This window comes from Sphaeroforma arctica, assembly GCF_001186125.1.
Source record: "Sphaeroforma arctica JP610 unplaced genomic scaffold supercont1.561, whole genome shotgun sequence".
Taxonomy (NCBI): Eukaryota; class Ichthyosporea; order Ichthyophonida; genus Sphaeroforma; species Sphaeroforma arctica.
In genome coordinates this window covers 7731-34302 of record NW_014039997.1, presented here as the reverse complement: position 1 = coordinate 34302, position 26572 = coordinate 7731, and the positions used below count along the sequence as shown (strand labels likewise).

Sequence of the window (26572 nt, the reverse complement as noted above, 5' to 3'; positions counted from 1 at the left end):
TAACGTCTGCATTAAGCGGCGATCCATTGCTGGGGAGCGATATCATTCGTCTCCAGCATGACCGTAAACGCATTAAGCGTACGGGTTAGCGTGTCGAGGTCATGGTTGTTTATAAACTCAACCTGCTTGCTGTTGGCATCCTTGTTCGACTTAATCGACTGATATGTCCCTTGTACTTCTGGTTATCCCTGTGGTCTTGTCCACGTTGGGCCTGAAGTAGCTGATCGATGCGCTTTTGCTTGATCGTAATCATAATAGCAAAATATGATACATCATCAGCATGATGCGCATCGTGGGCGATTTCCATTTTAATGGTGTAATCGTCGACCGATTTGTTAAGTTCGGTCACCTCGTCAGAGTGGAAATCCTCTGCGGGCTGGTGCAATGCTGTGCGATCGAAGCGATTAAATTCGACTTCGTTAACACGTTTACGGGAGTGTTTATTACCCCTTGTAAAATCCATGGTCGAGGCCGTTCGGTGCTCTGTCCCTCGGATAGTTGATTCGTGCGTCTGGATGACATACCCAGTCTTAACTGGTTTTCGACGATTGTCATTCCAATTGGGTAAAGGTGGCGGAGTATTTCTACCTGCCTCTGGGTCTATAATACCCTCAAGGACGGGTGACTCACGGCCGGGTGTCAGAACAGGCGAGTAATTATCCTGAAGTTCTGGTGGTAGTACCTCGTAAGGTATCGATACGTTGAGCACATTTGGCTCATATGCCACAGGTGTAGCGCTCGAGTCTTTACGCTCTTCGGGCGTAATTGCCTGTCGACGTTTTGTCCACTTCTGTAGGGCTTCAGTAATCCCGGAGAAACATGCTCGCGTAAGTGCTGTGTAGGTTTTTCTGATCTATACAATCGATCTACATGTCCAACAGTCAAGTCTTTCATAAGGATGGCTAACTGATTCTTAAGATCAGTGTTTTCAGTAATTAACTTACTTATGCGCGCTGGCTTAGTAGTCTCGGACGTAGATTCGGGTTTGCTACTTGAGCTTGCCTCCTCATCTGGTTCAGTCATAGGTTCCTTCTGAGAATTGTCCTTGTCCCCTATAATTGGGGACTCCCTTATAATTGGGAACTTTTCTTTCTGAGATTCGTCAGAAGAATTGGTTGGGTCGTCGTGAGACGTGTCCCTTGTCTCACTTCTTGGCTTCGTAAATGCAAGCTTTGAAGTTGAGGCAATAGTTGGCCCTCGGGCTCTGTCAGTGGGAGTAGTCTCCTTAATCGGAGTGGCTACATCCTTATCTGAAGCATTGTCTTGTTGACTATTATTGTCGGAGGCAAGTGCTTCGGCTACTGTGCGGTTAAACGCATCGGCAGCGGCGGCGGCTGCTTCTACGGCAGCGCTAGCGGCTTCTCTCTCCATCTTCTTCTTTTCAACTCTACGCTTCTTAGAAGGAGTTTTGTCTTTCTTGGTCATAATCTTAACTTATGACTACTAGCTTGTCTCTCAAGGACTAGCTTGGACAAGAAAATTTGTGTGGTAGGTAATCTACCTTTACACTTAAGTAGTCTAAGTAATTAATACCTTTGCTAACTTTTAAATGTGTAAGATTCGGTCTCTCAAGGCGATATTAACGCCTTAGAATAAATAAACGCGTAGGTAAATTCTAAGTTTCGTGAAAATTTCAAAGTAAATAAACGAAATGAGACTTTTTGTAAAGTTAGGTATGCCTCGTGAAAACAGCAATACTTTGAGGGATTGTGAGGCTGAGACATTGCCTATATATAATCCTCTCAGTACTGTTTCCGCCGAAGGGATTTTATTTAGTGTTTCGTGGTCGCTCTATTAGAAACTATGGTATGTTTCGTTGGGGCGAATCTGAGAGACTCATAAAATCCTATCTGTAGAAAAAGAAGAAAAGATACACTCTTGATGTCCTTAGTTATTGTCTTAACCAATAACTTGCCACTTAATTACCGACTTGGCCTTCATCAGACTGGCACATCTGGTTGGCTGATCGGAGGATTAACTAGGTAACGTTAATAGTTCCTAGAAACCTATATTCGCTTGAGCCATCTCGCTACCGAAATATTCAAATATAAATAAAGTTGGAAAGTAAATATAGTTATATTAATAGAACTAGACCAACTCTTATGTTTGGTATTTTACTGGGACCTTTTAATGGCTTTGTCCAAATATCTGATATGTAAAATGGAAAAGGTATTAATTAATTAAACCATTAAACCCCCATTTAGGAAACTTAGGTTCCTTGTACTATTAAGAGTACGTTTTTAGTATACGTACTGCTTACGAGTACGTTTATAACATAGAGTCTAATGTGGAGGCCCGGCTATTACAGGAAGACACCGAAGCAACTGAACTTCTGGTACTTCCTCAACCCGACCCAGTGAAGAAAAACTAAGACAAGATGAATTTGTAAAACTCTCTACGATCAAGGGCGTTATGCGTCCTACATACGCATGCAATACCACATCCTAGTTGAGTATGACTAATGAACACCTGGACAACACTACAATGCGCATCGATACTGTATATTATTTTAAGACGACCACAAGACTGTTAGGAGATATAGAACCATATAGTATTTGTTAGTATAGTAACTTTATTCTACCCTATCGGGAATTTACTGACCACTTCTTCCCATCGATCTTTCCTGAACCACTACAACGGCTATGAGATCCATACCATATGTACATACATTGTAACTTATCTTTCTTGAAATAATTAATATTATCCCTATCTGGAGGATTTTATATGTACATACACTTTCTAAACATGTGTGTTCACACGTAAATTTTTAAACATGACTTATTTTGGTGAGCATATTTGATGCCTTTGACAGCTGTCCTGAAGTGTACCAACCTTGGTTTCGAATTGTAGTTGTGTCCTAGATCTGATGATAGTGTTATTTTTGTCGAAACAGCCCTCTAAAAACGGTAGTGTTGTCTCATCAAGATATGAATAGCGGCGATCTAATGTCCCATAAAAGGATTGGTCATATATCGAGCTAGGTTGTTGAGCGGGTAGGAGATGTCTGTGCGCGTTAGGATTGCGAGATATTGGAGTGTATTGATCAGTTGGCGGTATGGGCATTGGTAATGGCTACCTTCGTTGGCATCTAGAATATCTTGTTTGGCCGATGTTGGCGCTGTGTGCGCATCGGTAAAGTCAAAGGGGGTGAGTGCCTCAGGTATGTAGTTATCTGAGGCTGATGGAGTCATTTTTTGATAGCACCCTCACGCCAAGTAGCCATTTCGGTAGTCCTGAATTCTTGCAGCTGAATTCCTTGGATATGATTGCTTTGAATTGTTGTACGTGGGCACGCCCGTTTACCGCAAATGATCATATCGTCGACGCAAAGCAATATTATGCAGCAGAAGTTGGACTCATTGATAATCAACATGCAGGGGTCAGAAGCGCTTTGGTGAACCCCATGGCCACTTTCTTTGGTATCTCCCGTCTAAACCGGTTTCTCAATCAAATCGCCGCAGGAGCTTCACGAGTTTTGTCCGCCTTTGTGTTCCTAGCGACGCTGTCGCCCAGATGAAACGACATGCAGCACTTATGTGGAAATGGCGAATTGATGAAACCATCAACCCTCACTCCCAACAACATCCCGACGCTACGAAAACAGCTTTAATCTACTATCTCCGCACCAAGCAGGAGGCCCACTGCACACATGAACGAGTGCCAAAAGGCTTGCCCGCAGCATGAATGCTCTACTGTTAATTTCTCTTGTTAGTTCCACTACCGCAGACATCCTCCGATCTACTACGGACCGTCTCCAGAAGGCATACCAAGCAAAACATGATGCAAACCTCTTTTTACCTAGCGCACGAATCCCGGCAAACGCTAAAATACCAGCGAGTGTACGTGGGCAGCCTAAACGACTCCACATACCAACGGTCTTCCCGACACAATCAGACATGATGGATACCAATACATACGCAGCCTCAACTTTCCACGACAGACTCTTTGGCGACAGGCAACTATATAGAAATGGCTGACAATAATAAGGAAGAGAGCCCAGTAGTGTTGACCGAAGATGAACAGTGTTAGGACCAATGAGGATGACGCTCTTCAATTTACAAGGACTCAACATGGACAGATAAGTGTTTGAACGTTACGTGTGTTATGTGTGTGGTTGAAACCTGGCATAACACCACATTTCTTAATAATATATGCTGGAACACACTCTATAATATTCTACATCACACAACACGGCACAATACCCTACACTCATCGAAATTTCAACTTGTACACTCCTCATCGTACGCGGTGTTCTTTGTGTTCTTGGCGTTCATATAGCCGTGTTCTGCCTCCCACTCAAATCACTTACCGAAGTAGACGTCAGGCAATACATGAATTCCCCCGAGATTGGCAATTTCCAACCAAACGTCGTTTGGGGGGACTTCAACTTCAAGCCCAGAGGTATGACTATCTACAAATCACGGACTACGTATGGACACGATCGAGACTACCTTGCGTAATACGTGACACTTGGACTACCTCTATGCTGGCGGCTCAACTGGTACAGAGCATGCGTATCACCGGCCTACCGCCTCCACCACCCTCCAGACCTATAAGCTGACGGACTACGGTATCTGTGGTGACTACATCTTTGAACTCAATCACCAGATACTTCCAACGAAACAAATGCATCGGCCCCAACAAATGCCAACAATGCCGCCTGTAGAAATACGGCCTCCGGTCAGTCAAAAATATCAAGATCAAATGAGATAACACATTGGTTTCTATTTGTATTTAAAATATTTTAATACAAGTTTTTTCCCCAATATTTCCAAAGTGTTCTAAATTCACTTTGATGGCTCCAATAGCCTGAGTATTTGGTATGACTCATTTACTTGGTTCTATTATGTAGGATATTATAAGCTAAATTTTATAATCTCTGAACTACTACTTACAGGATTTGGTCTTCCCGCCAATCTCCAAAATCCAATAAGTCTTTTTCTTTTTTTAACTTTTCTTCCGATGGAACTTTATTTATATTAGCTAATGTATTAACTTGACTTACGTTCTTATGTCTATCTATAAATTAGACAATTTTTTTAACTTTTCTTCAGATGGAACTTTATTTATATTAGCTAATGTATTAACTTGACTTACGTTCTTATGTCTATCTATAAATTAGACATGTGGTCATGAACACTTAGTACTTCTAGTGAAAATTATTCAATAAAGAACAGCTAGAGGTACGTCCTGTGTGATCGAGGATACTAAGGCTCTTACCAAGAGGCAGTCCCGATCATTCTTACACAAGCTACCACTGCTAAATCCTAACTGACTTAAATTATCTCGTAGTTTATATAACATAGTTTAAGACATAGAAATATCTATCGAAGTTTACGTGTCACCTCCGGATCAATGCCTCCCCTCTCATGGATATTACCAATTCCGCCATCGACTTTATCACCTACGCAACAAATCCCGCGCGCGACTATTCCAAGCCAAAATCCGGGCGCAGCAGAACCTACTACGGTCGTATCTCACTTTGTACAGACGAGTGGAAGGGCTGCTACGGATCCTCGACCGCATCTGGCGCTATGCCGGTAACCCACAAATCTTCGGGGGACTACGACATAAACAGACACTGGGTCTAGCGGCTGCCAAACCCCTCGTTCCGCCCACGTCTGACCGCCCAAAGCCATACTCACATGTTTAAAGATTTTGCGTACCAACGACGGTCTCCGCGCCAACCCTGCATACTGGGTGCCGATGACACTGGCTACTTTGAGAAGCTATTCAACTCAACAAACCCTTACGTGGTTCCACCGGATACCGAACCTTGCCAGATGTAACTTCTGCCATACACCCCGACGATGTAATGGAGACTATGCTATCCCAACGGGATCCACATCCTCCTCCTGAAGGCTGCAGTGGAGCGTTCCACCGAACGCAGGCCACTAGGACGCCCCGACGCCAATAGCCCACTGATTAGACTCCGTGCCGAAGCATTCACTGAGCTATTGAAGGCGGGTACCTTCCCTGCATCCCTGAACTGCAGCCTCCTGACAGCGCACCCCCCCCAAAAGGCTGATGCAGATATCACCTCCCCCGCCGACTTCCGCCCTATCACGCTAACTCAAATAGTCAGACGCAAAGTGCTTCATTAAGCTGATTACGAGCCACCCCGGCTCTGCAATCCATGCTATCCAAGCTGGCTTCAAATCACGATACTCCTGTTTTACCCAAGCACTCGCCGCCATGAAATCTGAGACACAGTCGGAAGAGGAGTGTAATGACGTATGTTTGGATATTACCAAAGCATACGATAAGGTTGCTCTCCCACGCATATGGTACTCCTGCGCCACGCTGGAATGCCCTAAAACTAGATCAACTGTCTCCGCGCGCTATTTTAAAAGGTCCCTACCCGAGTGACATACCGCGGCACGCTCTCGCCTCTATTCCGTTGAACGAATGACATCCTACAAGACTCAATCGTTGGCCCCTAGCTCTTTATTATCAACATGGATTCCTTAGTTTAATTGTCGACGGCACACGGATCCAAGCCCCCCAACCGGTTCCACTCCGGCCCTTCTTAGACGACATTCATGCGTGGAGACGCAAATCTGGCCTCGAACAGGGTGCCATCAAACCCGAGTACGATCTACCGACTTGCGACACGCGGCACCAACCCTCCGTATAAATGGGGAGCCTATCACGCCGACGCTCGCAGACGCACCTTGGAACACACGCTACCTCTCCCTGAAGATGCCGCCCACACATGCCAAGTCTAAACTCTCCTAATATCTGAGGTTCCCACTCTCTCACGGAGAACCAGGGATCAACTTCGCCAGACATATGGAATCCCTGGTTGCAGCATTGTCCTTGGGTATCTTTCTGCGCTTATGGCTTCCATAGCTTCAGCTGGTGACACTCCCACAACCGACTGGTGCTGTTCAAAACATTCACCTATCCACGGCTACATATGGCCTGAACACTATTGCCTGGCGCTGAACCCCCTGTTCGAGCGCTATAACTCAGCATTCATCCGAGCAGCAGCCATCATCACGGGCACTAAATACCCTAGGTTTATCAAACATCAAACAAACTTACTCCACTTTTGTGGCCTGTTCCCCGCGCGACCTTTCGCGGACTACCTCGGAGGTTGCCTGGGAATACAACTCTACTCAATAGCCAGTACAAACCCACTCACCCCTCTGACGCAACCCGCCTGGGCCCACGACAAACCATCACTGTGCTTCCCGTACAGTATCTATGCCCACCTGAAAACTGTACACAAACCCATGGGCGGGCGTACACCCGACCATGTAGCCCTCCGCCGACGCTGTGACGACATTAGGAAGAACTCAACGAAACGCTGGTCCAACAAAGAGATCGCGGCAATGGCCCGGCACCAATACTACTACCAACTGGTCATGGGCTAACCGCCAACCTCAAATCGAGACAAAGCCAGACACGACAGCTTTAACCGCTGCTTCGAACCTACACCAATCCGACTCTGTGCTATGATTGGAACGATTACGTACATCTCTGCCTTGCCTGCCCCGGTAGCTACAAATTCACCACCAGCCACTTTGCCTGCATCTGTAAAAGCCGGGCCTCCACATTAGAATCTTGTAATATAAACGTACTCTTAAAGTACGTAAACTCTTAAATGGCTTTTAACGGTTTTTATTAATTAAATACCTTTTCCATTTTATATATCAGATAATTGGACAAGGCCAAAAAAAGGCCCCAGTAAAATACCAAATATAAGATCTGCTCTAGTTCTATTAATAGAACTATATTTACCTTCCAAATCTATTTATATCTGAATACTTCGGTAACGAGATGGCTCAACCGAACATAGGTTTCCAAGGACTATTAGCGTTGCTTAGTTTATTCTCCGTTCAGCCAACCAGATGTGCCAGTCGGATGAAGGCTAAGTCGGTAACTCTTGATAAGTGGCAAGTTATTGGTTAATGCAATAACTATGGACATCAAGAGTGTAAGGCGCAATAGCCCTCAAACTGGGAGCAAGGTCACTTTTGGCCCTGAAAGAGTAAATTTAGGATGCAAATGTCTCCCTAAAATATTTGGTTAAAAACTGCTGGATAAATCAAGTTTGTGAGGATAAACTTAGGTTTTAGTTAGTTTATTCTTTAGCTTCCCAAGTTAGAGGGTTTACAGTTCCAAGTCTTCATGTTTTACGCGATGACATCCTGGCGCGTGTTGTATAGCGCAATGCTACGTAATAGGGAGGGGCACGGTGTGCCTGTTAGGCCTAGGGAAGCTATGTAGCGCATGTCAGCACGTGCTAGTAAGTGAGAGATGGATCAGATTCAGTATATGTGTGTCAAGGTACATGTATACCTATGGAGGCACGCATCATTGGTGTATAAGCTTAGGTGGAGGAAGGAAGCTTGTACCACATGCATGCCTTGACTCCTTTTCCCTAGTGAGGCGGAGATGGGAGGGGATCGGCAAAGACTTGTATCTTTGTTGGATTACATCTCTTTATTGTGATAAATTGTTACCTTAGTACTAAGCTACACAGTTATGAGCTTACGTATAAAAGGAAGCTCTTGCAATAATATAAGTTCAGTTCTATCGTGAGCAACAACACGTATATTAGACTGAACGCGAATAAACTAGGTTTTTACCACTTGACAGTGTTTTTCCTAAGCAAAACTTAAGCGCACTATTAATACATTTACAGCGCACAACAAATATACGTACTCATAGATACAACAATTAATAGTGTGGGATATTGAAATGTCGATCTCAGATGCAGCCAAGGGCCGGTTTGGAGCCTATGCGGGGAAGCAGAAGTATGGAGCATCTCGTCATGAATTTCTGGTGGATTGGAATGGTGTCCGTATGACGATGCAGAATGACAGAGGTGGGATCGCCAAGGATGTCTATGACAATGGCACCCGTTGCACAGATCTTTATGCTATCTTGCACCAGATTCTGAAGGAGGAATTATCGAGCAAGGTGAAGGCGGCGGTGCCTACACCGCTGGTTTCTACGGAATGGACAATGGCTTATGTGTTGATGGAAGCAAGAACAACGAGAATGTTGTTGGTAAATCCTGCGCCCCAACTTAAGGTTTTAGCAGAATCCATATCGAATGACCATGCGTTGAAAGTAGTGTATCCTAAGGAATTTAAGTTCAATGCTTTCAAAGCTGTACTTACTGCGGCCTGGACCTCGTGGCTCAATGGGGGTATGGTGCTCAGAGAATTGAAGATTGGAACCTGACGGTGCGAGATGAAAAGGCCAAGAAGACTACTGCAGGTGCCACTGAAGGTACACAGGAAGACACCCTGGCTAATAGCCTAATGACTGCTGCTAAAAAAAACTTATTAGCAATGACGATGTTGTGGAAGGTGAGCGGCTGTGTGCCGTCATCGAGAACTTCTACACCTTATCAAAGCAAAGGGCTCAAGCGGTGGCCTGTCTGGTGGAACCAGTGCTAGCAGACACCTTTGTCAAAGCTGACATAGAGACGATGTTGAGATATCCAGTGTTTGGGGAAGAGGTCATGACAAAACTCAAGGCCACTGAAGTGGACTTAAGAAACTTTGCCATTGCTTGCTACCCTTTAGAGAAAGATAGAGTGGCGGTAGAAAGCGCTTATGAAGCAGGTGAACCCCCCCTGGTTGTTAAAATCCAGAGTGACTTACTGCTAGTAAGAAGGCCGTCCGCACAAGAGGGCAATCGTGCTGGAGGTGTGGTAGGAGCCTTGGGGCAGGTACCGGGCTCGGATCGTTACTCTGGTTGTCACTCCTGCGGAAGTGCGAGTTATCTTGAGAGAGACTGTGTTGCCAAGACCAGCAGCAGAACTGTCCCACAAGGTGCTGCGCAGAAGTTCAAGAAGCGGAAAAAGGAAGCGCTTAAGAGAAAGTGGGATGAGGCGGCTGTGGTAGTAGCATTGAAGCATGTATCTAAGGATGGCGCTAAGGATGCGGTAGTAAGCAACAAGAGCAATGACAAGGTGTCGGTGGTGGCAAGTGCCACTAACTTCGTGACCCCGGGACAGGAGTGACTTGCGGGGGTATCAGGTGCTTGGGTAGGTTCACGCTGGGTTAAGATCTATCTGGACTCAGGGGCTACACCTACTTTAATCACTCAAACAATTGCAACCGAGTTAAAAGTCAAAGTACACCAGTACGAAGGTGAAGTGTTCACTGGTGTAGGGGACATGGGGTTGCTGCAGCCGCTAGGGGCTACAAGAGTAAAGTTAGCGGTGGTTACTTGGGGTGGTCACACTGCTGAACACTGGATAGACTGCCTAGTCGTCACAGAAGTACCAATTGGCTGTGAGTTACTGATAGGATACAACACATTACAAAAGCATAAGTGGCACCTGATGTGGAAGCAAGGTGTGCTTTGTGTGGCGCCGCAAGCTGAGTTAACAATTGCCTACCTGGAACTGATGGGTAAGGCAGAGGAGGTTGGGACTGTAGTGACAGATACCGGTAGTGTCAGTGGAGAGCAAGCGGTGTTTCAGACGCTGCAGAAAAGAGTAGGGGTGACAGAAGAGGTGTTAGAAGGGCGTGTGCTGGCTAGAGAACCGAAACGTTATTGCACAGCTGAGTGGGCAGCAGAGGAGCAAGAGTATGAGGTGTGGGACGAGGAGAAGGATCCACCTCTAGGCATTGAAGGCATCAAGGATCTAGCTAGTATATGTGGGGCAACGGAAGGGGTGTTGCAACAACTGTTAGCTGACCTGGCCCTGCGCTTCCTCAACTTACCTGACCTGGTGATTAGTGAGAGTGAGGATGCCATCCCGCAGTACGTCAGCTGTTTTGACAAGGACCCTTTGAAGCTAGAAGCACTCCAGTTGAAGATAGATGCTTGGCTAATTGAGCGCATCGATAAGTCAGAATTGTGTTCAGCACCGCACTTAGTGTTTAAGAAACCTGGGGTCATTCCTAAGACAGTAGATGACTGGCGCTGCTGTATCAACTTAAAAGCGGGTGAATACACAACTTCGAGCTGAGCCACATTACATACCTACAGAAAGAGAATATCTATCAACGCTCAAGGGCAAGCGCTGGGTGATGACAGTAGATATGGGGCAGGGGTTGTGCCAACGTCGTGTGGCTCCAGCGTCTCGGAAGTACCTTATGTTTGTAACTCCAGCTGGCCGTTTTGCATTTGTAGGAATGCCCTTTGGTCTCAAGGAGGCATCTTGTCGCTGCCAAGAGATGCTGGGGGATGTATTTGCTGGACTTATGGATATCATGTGGTATATCGATGATATATCCTTTGCACACGATGATCCTATGGAGCACTGGACATGTTTGTTGGCACTAGTTGCTCGCTGTGCACAATATGGAGTACAGTTGAGGCTCTCTAAATGTAGCATTACACAATATACGAAGCCAGTAGTGATCCTGGGCCGATTAATTGATTATCGAGGATCAACGATCGATTTGGGACGTTTGGAGGCATTGCTATCACTGCAAGAGCTTACCTCCAAGGACCTACTGGAGTCATGGTACCACACGGTGGGGTGGTGGTCCGACTACATACCCAACTTCGCACGTATTTTAGCCCCTTTGTCAGCATTGCTCAAAGACAAGGTGGAATTTGTGTGGGCAGCACCTCAGCGTGAGGCCTTTGCGTGCTTAAATGAATGTCTGCAGTCTTGTGCAGTCTTTGTCGAACCTCGCCCTAAGGAGTAGATGGTCATGTACGCTGATGCTTGTGAATCGGTTGGGGTAGGTGGGAAATTAGCTGTCCTACGAGATGAAGTCCTACTCCCAGTATGCTTCTTTGTATCTAGGTACGACTCTGCTCAGTTCGCATACCACATTACAAACAAGGAAGCATTTACCTTAGTGTATGGTATCAAGAAGAATTCGCGGGTGCTTAGAAGAGCTCTTCTTCCGATCCGCTTATGTACTGATCACCAACCCCTTCTAGCGATGCTCAGCAAAGCCCGTGCTGCTTTTCCAGATGATGTACGAGGGCGTCGCATGGGGCGTTACTACGACGTTCTGAGAGACTTCGACGTAGAAAAAATCCATGTGCCTGGGGTAGATACCCCGGTGGCAGGCATTTTATCGCGTCTGTGTGTGTCTATTGACCCTATTCTCAAGGTTCAGGGACAAAGAGTGAGCTTCCGAGTGTCATGGGCGGACCCGCTGGTCCAGCTACCCACTACGGAGGAATATATGCTGACGTCGGCATACTTTCGACGCTTGGAAAAGCGGTGGGGACCCCACACAGCGAACGGTTTGGCACTCCCAGGCAGCAATCTATTGCCTTACTACTGCTCGCCAACCTTGCAAGGTGGCGTCTTTGCACGTTTCTGGGGCGACCCTACCGTTAATTGGTTTATGAACCCTCCTTGGACTCTGTCGACAGCTGTCCTTGAGAAGGCGCAGAGAGACCAGGCCTGGTGCACGTTGATATGTCCGTATTGGCCCTCGGCGGCTTGGTTCCTGCAGTTGTGTTCCTTGTTGGCGGATGAGCCTACGGTAATCCCGCGTATGGAGGGTATCTTCTCGCGTTTTGGACACTCACCCACTGGTCCACCTTCTTTTGTCACCCTTGCGTGCAGGTTAGGGCCTCGGCAGTTTAAGGTCTCCGCTGATCTATGGCAGCGCTGTGATTCCTTAGCGGTGTCTCCGGTGACGGCGTTGCCGAGTGAGAGTTCGTTGCTTTCAGTTCGCCCTTTGCCTAGTAACGCACCACTTGTGTGTTCTCCTATGATTAGCGGGAAAGGTGTGCGTACAGGAGTGTTTCCTGGGGTTGCGGCTGCCGTCATTGGGCTGGCTGTGTCTCACCCAGAGATGCACCCTACTATTCTGGCCCAGGCCTTGGACAAAGGGGAGATACGTCCGCAAGTCGTTGCAGCCGGGGCGGATGTGTCTTTCGAGCAGCGGATGTTGTCTCGAGAAGTAGGGAGGCACAGTCTTGAGCCTGCTCGCCCACGTGTACTTCCGCCCAGTGGTAGTAACGAAGAGTCTGGCCCGGTGGAGGCGATAACCGGTGCTGACAGTCACCAGCCGCCATCGAAACGTACTCGTCCAGCCATCCCCTTACCCGTTGACCCCTGGCCGATATTGTTAGCGTGCCCGTCACGTTCTCTGTGGGGGGTGCCGCTGTCAGGGGCTCAGGTGGTGAAGGCATTGCAATATTTGCATGTAGCATATGTCCATGCTGCCCAGGCACTGTTGCAACATCTTGTAAGGGACGTTCTGGGTTGGGAGGGGTTGCGTCCGCAGGTACGGTTGATTGGACGTGTATGCGGCCCTTGCCAGATGCATGGGCGTCCTCCACCGGAATCACTGGGGCTTCTTTAACAACCGGAGCGCACTGTGGTTCTCTCTGTCAACTGGTCGATGGTTGGGAGGGGTTGCGTCCGCAGGTACGGTTGATTGGACGTGTATGCGGCCCTTGCCAGATGCATGGGTGTCCTCCAACGGAACCACTGGGGCTTCTTTAACAACCGGAGCGCACTGTGGTTCTCTCTGTCAACTGGTTGATGGACTTCTTGGAGATCCCCAAAGCACCGGGAGGAGAGTGTTCGGTGTTAGTAGCGGTCAATGAGACGTCCAAACTTTTGGCTGTCAGAGTATTTACTCAATCCAGCAAAAACGTTCAAGGTGTCATTCAGTTTGTTCGTGAACAGATCTTACCGTGGGGTGTGCCGCTCCAGTTTGTGGCCGACCGCGGCACGGAGTTTGGCAATTCTGTTTTTGACCTGTTTTGTGTTAATTTGGGTAGCCATGTACACTTAACGTCAGTTGGCCATCATGGGGGAAATGGCCGTGCAGAAAGGGCCATTCGCACCATTAGTAAATGGGTATCTAAAATGGATGACACAGACATTTGCCATGAGTGGGTGGCTAACATCTATGTTGCCATGCTTGCCTACAATGCTACGGTGGTGCCTCAGACGGGCTTTTCACCATTTTTTTCTGCACACGGGCAGAGTTTATGATGGTCCCCAGAGGGGTTCGCTGCAGCGGAAGATAGGTGAAACGTTGGTTTCGAATCAGGGTTTGAGTGCACTAGTGAGAGATCGTGTAGCACTCCGATTGGATGATACGACGCCGCATGCAGCAGCAGCATTATGCTAACCAATCACGCCAAGATACACAGCTACTTCCAGTTGGAACGCAAGTCCGCTTCTGGTGCGACGTAGGGCATCACAAACTACGTGCTCGGTGGTTTCGTCCCGCGGAGGTTACGGGACATGATGGACCAGTCATGCATTTGGTCACGTTCAAAAAGAAACAACTGCGTTTGCACCGTACTTACCTCTTGCTGTCGCGCTCTCGTTGGGCCCGACTCAGTCGATAGATCCTCTCATAGTGCTGCAAGTCGAAATATTCCTCCATTGTCGTGATACTTCCCTTTGTTTTCGCGTGCACACCATGGTACGGGTGGATGTTGTCTATATGTCTTCTCCATCATGTGTTCGAAGGCCGTATAACGCCTGAGGTTGCCCTCATGACTGTAAGTAGAGTCCCATTGAAATGGGACATAGTCTGGGGGATTGCGGGGGTCGTGGTCGAACGCCGCACTCATCCATGGCTCCATCCAGGTGTCATTTGCATCACTATGTCACACCTGGCTTTCGCTAGTTTCGCTCCAAGGGTGAGGGTCATAGAGGGTGCGCCTATAGTAAGTCATGTGTGCGCTCAATGGTTCAGTAATTGTACGTGATGTACTGGATTGTTGGAAGGAAACGCTCACCTATATAGCAGTTGTTGGTGATGGATATAGCAGTTGTTGGTGATGCTGTGATTCATCTTTGCATACAGCATGGAAGTGATTACTATGGGTGATTGAGGTTCATCCCTTGTTTTGTTTTTATGTGCAGTTTCAGTTCCTTTTAGTGGTGTAATGAGGGCGGCCTTGTTGAATTCCATGGTCTTTTACGGCCGGTTATGATGTGATTTGGATGTTGGTACACGGCTGTGTGCATGATTTACATCTGTTTGTGGTTACTACGTGTCGGCTTTTGCAACTTTTATGTTCACATTTTAGTTGGCCACATCCGAGAGGCGTGTAAGGCGCAGTAGCCCTTAAACTGGGAGCAAGGTCACTTTTGGCCCTGAAAGAGTAAATTTAGGATGCAAATGTCTCCCTAAAATATTTGGTTAAAAACTGCTGGATAAACCAAGTTTGTGAGGATAAACTTAGGTTTTAGTTAGTTTATTCTTTAGCTTCCTAAGTTAGAGGGTTTACAGTTCCAAGTCTTCATGTTTTACGCGATGACATCCTGGCGCGTGTTGTATAGCGCAATGCTACGTAATAGGGAGGGGCACGGTGTGCCTGTTAGGCCTAGGGAAGCTATGTAGCGCATGTCAGCACGTGCTAGTAAGTGAGAGATGGATCAGATTCAGTATATGTGTGTCAAGGCACATGTATACCTATGGAGGCACGCATCATTGGTGTATAAGGCATACGTGGAGGAAGGAAGCTTGTGCCACATGCATGCCTTGTCGCCTTTTCCCTAGTGAGGCGGAGATGGGAGGGGATCGGCAAGTACTTGTACCTTTGTTGGACTACATCTCTTTATTGTGATGCATTGGAACCTTAGTACTAAGCTACACAGTTATGAGCTTACGTATAAAAGGAAGCTCTTACAATAATATAAGTTCAGTTCTATCGTGAGTAACAACACGTATATTAGACTGAACGCGAATAAACTAGGTTTTTATCACTTGACAGTAGTTTTCTTATGCAAAACTTAAGCGCACTATTAATACATTTACAGCGCACAACAAGAGTATTTTTTTCTTTTTTTTCTTTTCTTTCTAAAGATAGGATTTTATGAGTCTCTCGGATTCGCCCAAACGAAACATATAATAGAGCGACAACGAAGCGCTAAATAAAATCCCTTCGGCGAAAACAGTACTGAGAGGATTATATATAGGCAATGTCTGGGCGAAAACAGTACTGAGAGGATTATATATAGGCAATGTCTCAGCCTCACAATCCCTCAGAGTATTGCTGTTTTCACGAGGTATACCTAACTTTACTAAAAGACTCATTTCGGTTATTTACTTTTAAATTTTGATATACTTAGACTTACCCTAAGCGTTTATTTACTCTGAGGCGTTAATATCGCCTTAATAGACCGAAACTTACACATCCAACAACTAATCCGACGCTCCCATTGGCCCTGACCTCCTCCAGCAATTACAGGAGTGCCACGACTTCCACGGCATCTGGACCCTCCACGAACACCTTGGATCCTTTCTCCGGCATGCAGAACAATCCCAGTACCCCCACCCGTCTCTAACACATCAGCAGATGTTCCTCATTCCCCGGCTAAACACGCTGTTGAAGTACTACTTCCAAATTTTGGTCATCGCGCTTGTTGGTTCCGCCTATGATACTTCCGATCCAGGCCAACCTGCACATGCCGAGTGTATCCATGGTCTGATGCGGCATTGGTTTACCCCCAACCTCGCTCCTCAACCGAATTATGATGGATAACCTGGTCCTACTCGGTGTTTCGTAATTTGCACTATCCCATTCCACGGCACTACACGGTGCCGACCAAATCCGTACCACAGAGGTGGGTACACTACTTGGTAGGTCAGCAAGCGAATACGTGGCACACTCGATGGTGTCAGTTTTTTGTCAGCACCGGCCTGAATTGTCCAAGCGCATATTCTCGATCGTCGACTCACTTGGCCCAAGTTTCAAATGGGAATTTACTGACCACTTCTTCTCATCGATCATCCCGTACCACTACAATGGCTATGAGAGCCATACAATATGTACATACATTGTAACTTATCTCTTTTGAAATAAATAATATTTTCCCTAAGAGCTTTAACTTGATATAGGCGACCTGCCTGTTTGAGACCGTAGATGCTCTTTTAAAGGACACAATGAAGTCTTCTGGGAGCCCTACAGTACCGGAGCCTTTTGGGGGACGTATGAAGATCGGTTCGTCCAAGTCTGCGTAATGGTAGGCCGTATCAGCCTACATCTGTTCAACGTTCCACCTTTGTGTGGCTGATAAAGTACCCTAGGTGGATATTTAGGACCGGACCTGAGGACCGGACCTGAGAGAGAAGTTTAGGACCGAACCAGAGGACCGGACCTGCAAGAGAGGAATCCAGGACCGGACTAGAGGACCGGACCTGGGTGATTATTTGAGGTCCAGACCAGAGGACCGGACTAGAGGACCGGACCTGGGTGATTATTTGAGGTCCGGACCAGAGGACCGGACCGATTAGTGGAATAGAGACTTTAATGAGATAGAAGTGATGACTCATCCGAAACCATATACACGGGTATCTTCACATCACCCGATGGTAGAGAGAGTCTTGTTCCACATAGGATCGTGATTAATATATATAGCAGACGCGCCGTTCCCAATGTCACTTTCTGACTGAGTCTTATTTCAGACTTAAAAGCTCTTTACTGAGCGTTATTCGGTTTTGACCACAGAGAGTCTCATGAGAGCAGGTAAATACTTGGGTGCAAATGTCTCATCGTAATTTACCCCTTGTGTCTGTGTACTTTTTTGTAAGTAGAGTAGCTTCATTCCACCATATATGGAGGGTTATATATGCACATACACTTTCTAGGCATGTGCGTTCACACGTAAGTGTTTTAGACATGACATATTTTGGTGAGTATATTTGACACCTTTGACACCTATCACTTGACTGTTCCTGGGGTGCGCCATTATTGGTACCTAATTGTAGTTTTATTCTAGATCTGATGATAGTGTTCTTTTTGTTCTACAAAGCACGTCAATCGAGACGCTGCTAGCCACTATCACACCTGTAAAGTAAGCAAGATCTACTGCACATACAAGATATGCTCAAACTATTGCATCTTCGGCCGAGGTGGCAAGGGTGAATCAAGATCAGGAGATGAGAAGAAAGCATGTATCAACTTCAACCGCAATGGCGCATGAAGCACGAATACTCTATGCGTAAGTAAATAAACACACAGAACGCTCCACACACGGAGAATTCGTGTACAAGAAAGACCTACACGATTGAAACAACAAACTTGCGCTACGCTATAAATAGCTACCGCCTCTATACGGAATATCATTGGTCCCAACCTAGCAAAACTTACCTGATCACTCGAAGGTTATACATTTAAATATTCTCGTCTTCAAATTGTTGAACATAGTGCATTCATTGGATGTAGGCAAACGATCGAAACGAAAACAGTATTTTAACGAGTCGCACGCCCTTTAGTTTATGAAAACGAACTTGATTGAAAACTACTAACCAAGACGCAAGAAATGGTACAACCATTGGCTCACTTACACAGAACTACTTGGGCAGGGATTTGTATACTACCATTTATGCCCACAGTTAGTCAGATAACTAAAGAAACAAGGATGAAACAAAGGGTAGAAAAATCAACGACCTTATAAACCTAAAGAAGAAGAAGAAGCAAGGCGGAAACGCTTTTAATAAGAGATGCACATCCAGGAGTGAATCTAAGCGTTGTCGATATCAATCAGAGCTTTCATATTTAAAGTTATGCGCACACCCTAACGACATACAATTACTTCTCGGGTTTCAATAAAAAATAATTATTTGTTTGAATTCTGTCTATCATTTGTACTGGTCAGCTCACTAGAAATATACATATCGATATTAGACAGTAGCCCTCAAGACACTAAACCCAGACAAACATAGCTTTGCACGATGGGCAAACGACTGCTGCTTTGTCCACTGGTCAGCAATGTACGAGATCAACTCAGAAAAAGATTCGATCAACATTTGATAAGTTTGGCATCTTTGTAGCCGATAGTACATAGTAGGCTAAGGACGGGCGTCCTGCTAGATGCAGAATACCAGAATACCCACTACAAAGAAAGAGAAGTGTTTTACAATGTTCAACAACTGACAATGCCTAACAAAAACTACAGTATTTCGTATCGAACAACCTTAGTAACATGACTAACAACAATACTCATCCACATACGTACAGAAAGGTTGCCGCCTTTTCTGAGGTTCATCAATCAACTGGCAACCTCGCCATCATTGAAAACATTAACTAGGACACAGAGAAGACATCGCCTTGCTTGTGTTACGCATACTTACAAACAGAACATCAACATGGCTAAGCAGCAGGCCCGGATTTCCACACCCCAGCCTCTCCTCAGATGCATCCACAACAATATTAATGTATGTCCTGGGAACTCTACCGTGGACGCTGGGCTAATTCGGTCAAGTCATTACTTGACTGCAGTCAAGTCTCAATTTTGTTGACTACAGGGAGAACCCATTCGTTATGGTGTATCTTTGTCGACAACAAGCTTCACTATTTTGAAGCTGTGATCGCATCAAGTAGGACTTGTATTACTGCTTGGTGACTTGTATTGCTGCTTGGTGCGTATAAATTAAATATCGAATTGATAATACTCCCGTCTTATAATCCGAGCACTGCTGCCTAAATCTACTGGCAGCCTATTGCTCCTCTATAGGAGAACACTGCTGAGAATTGTAGTTGTGCATATTTAGGCATAGCAGCTAATGCCCTAGGATTGTTTTTCGCAGAAATTCTATTCTACATGACGTCCTTCTTTGTTGCAAATGATGCGCTAATGGAGTCGGTTTGGTATTTTGAGCATACACATCCTTATTTGAGACTTGTGTTGCATTTGCACATACTTTTGCATGGGATCACTTGAGAAAGTATTTACTTGCTTATTACTTTTTTGCTCTGCGTTTGCTACTCCTCGTTTTTGCCCACCTTTTGCGGACTTTGCATCAATTTTCGTCCGACCTTTACGTTGCACATATGTACCGATACACTTTTGCATACGGTGTATCCCTATACTTTGAATGTCTTCTTTTGTGGTATATTGGGAGGTGATCTAATAATTTTCTTGATCCTTTTATGGTCTATAACTGATCACCCCCCCCCCTCAGTCGCTTCATTCCTAGTGAACATCCTTAATTCTACATCGGCGTAGGCGGAGCGTTTTCAATAGCAATCGATCATTCTGATGACCGCTAGAGCAGAGCAAGAATACATAAATATGGATCTTAAGCAACATTTTTGCTTCTAGTCGTCGACACGTTTAATATCACTAATTTCAAGTTTGTTGCATCATCGACTCTACATATAAGCTGGAATGTCCAAGAAGATCGCAATGAGTGAAAATGACTATCCCTGAAAGCAGGATTTTCTAAGTTTATAAACAACATGAATTTGAGCTCATCGTATTCCAAAGATCTTTTCGGCATATCAGCTTATCTTCACCTCGTATCCCCGTGCATCCGTCTAAGAAATTAGTAACTGGATTCTCATGTGGCCTAACTACTGCTATAAATAATTGAAAAGCTATGAGGTGGACTGTTTGGGAATAGCGGCGAATTTATATCGACAAATTTAGCCAGCATGAATACGAGTGGGATTGTAGTAATACGTATGCGCGATTCAAAAAACACGAAGCTTGTTGAGAATATAATTAAGTCGAAATTCTTACATCAAGTGCAAAAGATTTCATTTCAAACTCGTTAAGGTACTTGATATCACTATAAGTGACAAACAACACGAGAGATAATTTTATTTGGAAGCACTTTACGTTGTAAGTACCCAATATACTTAAATATGCAAGTATCGTTATTTTTCGTGCATGCCCCGAAGCTGGATATACGTAAATTTATGTTCAAATAATACGAGCATTTGTTGCCCCCTCTCATTTAAAGTGCGTGCAAGGAGGCGAAATATATTTTTAACGTGTGTAAGGGCCCAAATCATGTGCGGCGTCTTTAAAATCATAAACCACGCACGTGAAAAACTACAATCACGTGAAATGATGTAAACCAACAGGTTCACACACTTGGTCGCAATATAATTTATTACTGAAACAGAAAACATATATTAAAGCACTGCAAGATTACTAAGGAAATCCATATTTCTGTACTTCCAGTACGATGGAAAGCAGACCAAGGCTGAACGTATATCGATGACTAAATGAGAAAAAACATATACACTACGAATGACGTGGCTGTGTGTGGATAATACTATTTTTAACGCCCAAGATATGTAGTTGTATATACATATGTCCAGGACTGCATTCTTGAGATTATTGAGTGAACGCCATGTGCATTTCGAAATTACTACTTGTTGCTGTGATACAAGCAAGTTTTGAATGCACTTCTAAATTGAGGACAATATGGAACCTAGTAGCAGTGAATAGTCATTTTATTTGCGAAAAAATAAAGAAAAAGGTCTAGTAATGTAAATAACAAAGGTGATATGCAAAAATAATATCAGCTTTGGAAAGAATAAGGCACCTCGACACCAGAACCAGGGATAACGGCGAAACAAAGCCGACCTCAGCTTGGAGCAGGCGAGTGATTTGGGTACAACTGAGTTCGAACACTTAACCCCCTCCCTCCCTCCCTCCCCTTCCCCCGGAAAAAATAGAATACAGCTTACGATTGGTTTCGCACTTTCCAAATTCTCGGTGTAAAAATTTATCCAGTTGCTCGAGATAGTACTTGGCGTCAAAGCTATCGAAACAATTCTTATTGTCAGCCATGTAGGATAAGTCCTTACAACTATCATATCTGACGATACCGATGAAGAGCAGAGTGGTTGGTTCTAGAGATTCATGATCAATCTGTATAAGATGATATCTACCTTTCAATGCCCCTATTATCGATCATTCAAAGAATGTCTTGCTATAACGTATCAAATAAAACCTGACCAAACTATTTAAACCCGAACCCATATATATTCAAATGGATCGCAGCAGCATATCCGCCTTTGATATACATGTCGTGTGGGTTGGTTCCCGTACTTACCCTAACACTTGGGAATTCCTCATACATTTAAATTACGCAAAGCATTCACATATGATTTACGCTTGGTTGTTCTATATTCTCTTTTGTGTCAGCATTTGCTTTATTGCTTAATACTTTTCTGCTTCAGTACTTGCGTAATTATTCTGCAATAAATCTACAGACCTTGCCATTCGACTCCGCATCGTTGTTGAGTCTCAGTTAAATGCTGATTCTCATCAACTCTAGCAGACATTGGCGTGTGAAGATACCATAAGAGGCATCTATAGAGACTTGAGTATAGCTTATACTCTTCTGTTGACTGGTAGCTCCCATTTGAAGCTCCGGCTGCGACCTTGAAGTTGAGACTCCCTGTGACGATACGTTGTCCCTTGCACTGGGTAAACGCTTTCTATGCTCATTACATGTCCCCTCTTGGTATTTTCTTGTTGGTTAGTGTTCATGTGTGACCTCATATTACTAGGAGTTGTATGGTCTGTGTTTTTCACAAGGTGGAGCAAAACCATTCTCTTCATTCATTCTTGTATAGATATGCGGCTTCGCTCCAGTATGAAGGAAACAGTGGAGGCCCCACGCGGTCTTGTCTGGAACGATGACTGGCAAGGGTACACGCATCTGCATGTGAGCGGCCTAGAATATAAATGACTGGCATGGTGTCGAGACTACTCAAATCTAGAATAAACGATCACACACTTTTTCATCTGGGCCAAAATTAATTCACATGCATGCGGATTAAAGTTTGTATATCTGTATATGTATACACCCAAAGCTATCAAAGCGAGTCACTACGCGCATCACTACAATATATCTGTGCGTGTCGGCTGTGAACTTTCTGGTGTCGGTTCTCTCATGATGAAAACGTCTTTGAGTAGGTTTTGTTCTCTCTCTGTGCATTTTACACAGGGCAGTGGCGATTTACTAATGATAGTAAGTGTCATAGTATTCTATTTTGCTGCCGCGTTCACTTAGATCAGCAAATGCCGATGTTGAATGCGTGGCCTTTCCCGGGAACAACGCACAGTGCTTACTGGGCCCTATTTAAAGGACATGATTGCAGTGGTGGCTAAAACGAATGTTTTGAGCTTCGAATTTTCGAATATCGCCTCTTTTGGTTTCTATAAATCTGTGCTCTAAATGGGGCTCGTTCTACTGCGCGGGAGATAATTGATTTCTGACGGGTTTCTATGCTCCGTTGCAAACGTCACGACGAAGTAACACCCGTAACGTTGACTAATATGCCACAACTAGAAATAAAGGTATTGTGTGGTTATAAAAAGTACAAATAATACCAGTTTTACATATTCAGCACCAGCGCCCTAAATCCTCCATAGCTCAAATTCCCGGTTCAGAAATTTCTCCAGGTACTTAGCATCAAAGGTAGCGAAATGATTCTTATTATCAGCCATGTACGATAAGTCCTTACAATAATCATATTTGGCGATACCGATGAAGAGCAGAGTGGTTCTAGAGACTCATGATCAATCTGTATAAGATGATATCTACCTTTCAATGTCCCAATTTTCCTCAGATGCCAGCCGAGAGTTGTGAAATCAAAACTCATATCTAACTTTACATAATTTATTTCACAGGCTTTTATAAACGTATGCAGTAGCTTTAAAAAATATATGGGATAGTCATAGAGTATGAAATTAATTATTCAAAAATAAATTACATGCTTATAAAGCAGCAGTTTGTCTGGCTTCGTAATATTCTTAAAAACGATAGCACGCAAGGAATTAAAACATGCATAAACTCCCCCACAAATATGACGGTGCACTCAACCTATTTTGCATGTGCACGTGCATATACTTTCACCCTCTTGTTGTTTAAAACACTATTCAGTCATATACGAACAAGCATCTAGCTATTAAAATAAATATGCATTTGTTGTACTTTTGCACCCCATTTGTAGATTTGTTTGCTCAACATTGTCATATCTGTGCGATTGTTCTTAGCAATTATTAAATATTTAGGTGTAGAAGTTCACACTCGTTCATCTTCCTTTGAAGCGATATATTGGATACGAGAGGTCAGATGTTCGTCCGGCAATGCGTGGAAAAATATTACGGTATCAATCTGTGAGATAGGACGTACCTACAAGATGTTTATAATGTGCAAAAGTTTAATTATTCGGAAATGATATACGTGAGGATCAAATGAATCTTAGTCTTAGCACAATGTTCCACGCAACAACATATTTATATGTTGCATTTTGCTCAGGGGTGGATTCGCGTGCAGTTGGTCTACATATCAATTTAAATCAATGACATTCTAATTTCTCGAGACCAATAAAAAATGTATTACGAAAAAACAACACCGGGTTTCTCGAATCGATCGCTGTATGGCGTTATGATATATTTTATCGCAGTAAAGTATCGCGAAGGTACGTAACATACTTGGAATTGATGATTCCTACGGCCGAAACGGGCCGAGAAATACTCACACACGCCTTGTTTAGCATAATCATCGTGCAGAATATTTTTTGTCTTCAGCTGTAGTGATAAGCTTCTTTCACACCTCTGGGAGCCGACTGTATTCGTGGGACTCTATCTGGCGTTTGTACTGATGACTATATTTTTTGGTTCAGGCTCGATGACTGTGTTATCCAACGAGTAGGTGGATTGAGACTAAGTGGGCCCATGTATGGTCTATGAGGCTGTATACATCGTATTTTGTGTATTGATTCACTCTTTTTGATTGGTAGTAATCTCACCCATAAATTGTGGAGTGTGTGAGATTATCTCGCCTTCGTATTGCGGACTGTATGAGATTGTCAGACTCTGAAGAAACTGACATTTTCCTGATCCTAATGTTCTAAGCTCTCGCCCAGTCGTTGCTTGACTCAGTTTGAATTCTTCCATTGCAGTTGCGCAATTTTACCGTGCTGGATGCAAGTGTTGCAAGCGACCTTATTTGGTATTCCCATTTGACATTTTTTTTTTTGGCCTAAATTGCTGTCCTTATACGAATGGGCGGTGTCTGTGTGGCCCTCATTCGGCTCTTCTGATATTTGCTAGAGCGTGTTTTGGTTTACGCTCTGATAAATCTATTGTGTAATTTGTGTTTGCTGTAATGAAGGCTCACGATCCTACGTACTACTCGGAGACGGGAAGAGTCTACACCTCAGTAGACCACAGCTGAGGCTACCGGTCTCCCGTTGAAGTCGAGAAATTTGTTCGGACCCGTGTTTGACGTGTTTCTTGATCGGCAAGGTTGTGGTTGTCCTTGATACTGTTGCTTATATACTGTGGAGCATTGTGAACAGAAACGGAATAGCGCTTATAATGAGAACATACTTAGTAAACTACACGGCTGCGGCGCAGCGTCACTGGAAGTTTAACAATGTGCAACTGAAACTTATCGGCATCCGCACTAGCATTGTGCAACGAATTATACAACATGATCGAATAAATGTCAACTCACCTCAGTGACGTGGAGATCTGTGAGCTGGTCTATGAGCTTAGGAACTTGGGCAACAACGCGACTAACTTCTCTAGGTATTGCCCCTACACTTGGATGACTACCCACTATATTGATCCGTTCGACCTGCTCCAGTTGAGAGGACACTTCCGCAACCGCCTGCTCGCGGTACGAAGCGTGTATGTGTTCAGTGACTATCGTCAGGTGTATGATACATGGTCATGTGCGCGAATGGGAAATGCACTAGCAAATGGTCGACGATTGAGTTGTAAATTAAGACAAAGTATGGTGTACAAAATACATATATGTATATACACACGGGGGTGCATACTCGTACATACACAGGCAATCAGTATCTGAACAAATTTATGTTGATAAAACGTGTCTTCACCTACCGGTGCAAACACATATGAACACAAGCACCCGAACGCAAGCACGCACAGAAGCTCTTAACACTCCCCCCCCCTCCCCCGCTATCTTTTAAATCAGACGAAATTAATTTAATGTACTCTGATACCACGGACAAATTGATAACACAATAAATTACTCACTATCACATGCACCCATATTGCACAGATTCTTTATGAGCTCCAAGATATACCTGTGGTACAACATCGAGCACCATATTAGCAGTGGCGGCAGGCCCATACAACTCAAAGACACGCGCTTTCTCCTTTAGTTGTTCGGCTCCCGCTTCTTCCTGCTGCTGATGACTAAACGCCTCTGCCGTGGCACGAGTCTGTGGACAGGGAAGTATGGAGATGATCAAAACATATTGAAAAGCTGACCAAATCAATCTAGAACAAAACATATAATCGAGCATAGACGCTGTAAAAAAATGAGGTGTGACACGAATGCATCACCAATGACAACAAGTGGCGAGGAACAGGGATGCACACAGCAAAAATAGATAAGCATAATAAACCGGGCTATGCATGCGATACTGGCGCTTAACATTTGTTAAGTGCTTGTACAATAAAAAAGAGTGTATTCACTTACTTCGTAAACATTTTGGATTCGCATACATATGAATACATACAATCGCTTTTTGACTTGGTATGAAACCTGAGTACTACTGATTCACACATGCGCGCTTAGCATAGAGAGATGTGTTGACGAACTAAAAGTGATCACACACCAAAACAACTCTTTCATATTGTCTTCACACGTAGTCCATATTGTAGATTGGGTAGACACAAACTATTTGCACCACGACTGCAAGATATGTAAAAGCCAATACGGATAGATCAACGAGAAAGACGCAACAATAACAACTGGATACTTTTGAAAGAGATATATATATACATATACATACATATATATATATAAATATATATATATATATATATATATATATATATATATATATATATATATATATATATATATATATATATATATATATATATATATATATATATATATATATATATATATAT

General features: G+C 44.4%; 3 protein-coding genes across 3 annotated transcripts in view; 2 read left to right on the top strand and 1 right to left on the bottom strand.

The window, feature by feature from the left end:
• Window positions 1-4331: 4331 nt before the first annotated feature.
• SARC_07240 (hypothetical protein) lies at window positions 4332-4713 on the top strand (the record flags this gene model as incomplete). Its single annotated transcript, XM_014298824.1, has 2 exons — window positions 4332-4401; window positions 4508-4713. 2 exons carry the CDS (start codon window positions 4332-4334, stop codon window positions 4711-4713), a joined length of 276 nt encoding a protein of 91 aa, XP_014154299.1.
• Window positions 4714-8709: 3996 nt separating this feature from the next.
• Window positions 8710-9985, top strand: SARC_07239 (hypothetical protein; the record flags this gene model as incomplete). Its single annotated transcript, XM_014298823.1, has 3 exons — window positions 8710-9163; window positions 9187-9326; window positions 9374-9985. 3 exons carry the CDS (start codon window positions 8710-8712, stop codon window positions 9983-9985), a joined length of 1206 nt encoding a protein of 401 aa, XP_014154298.1.
• A 14767-nt stretch (window positions 9986-24752) lies between these two features.
• The window catches only part of SARC_07238 (hypothetical protein), an 8026-nt gene continuing 6206 nt past the window's right edge, over window positions 24753-26572 (bottom strand). The window contains exons 9-11 of the mRNA XM_014298822.1: window positions 25735-25872; window positions 25137-25292; window positions 24753-24958 (exon numbers count right to left, since the gene is read on the bottom strand). Coding sequence (XP_014154297.1) covers window positions 24857-24958; window positions 25137-25292; window positions 25735-25872 — 396 coding nt within the window. The 3' untranslated portion in view covers window positions 24753-24856. The remainder of the gene's footprint in view (window positions 24959-25136; window positions 25293-25734; window positions 25873-26572) is intronic.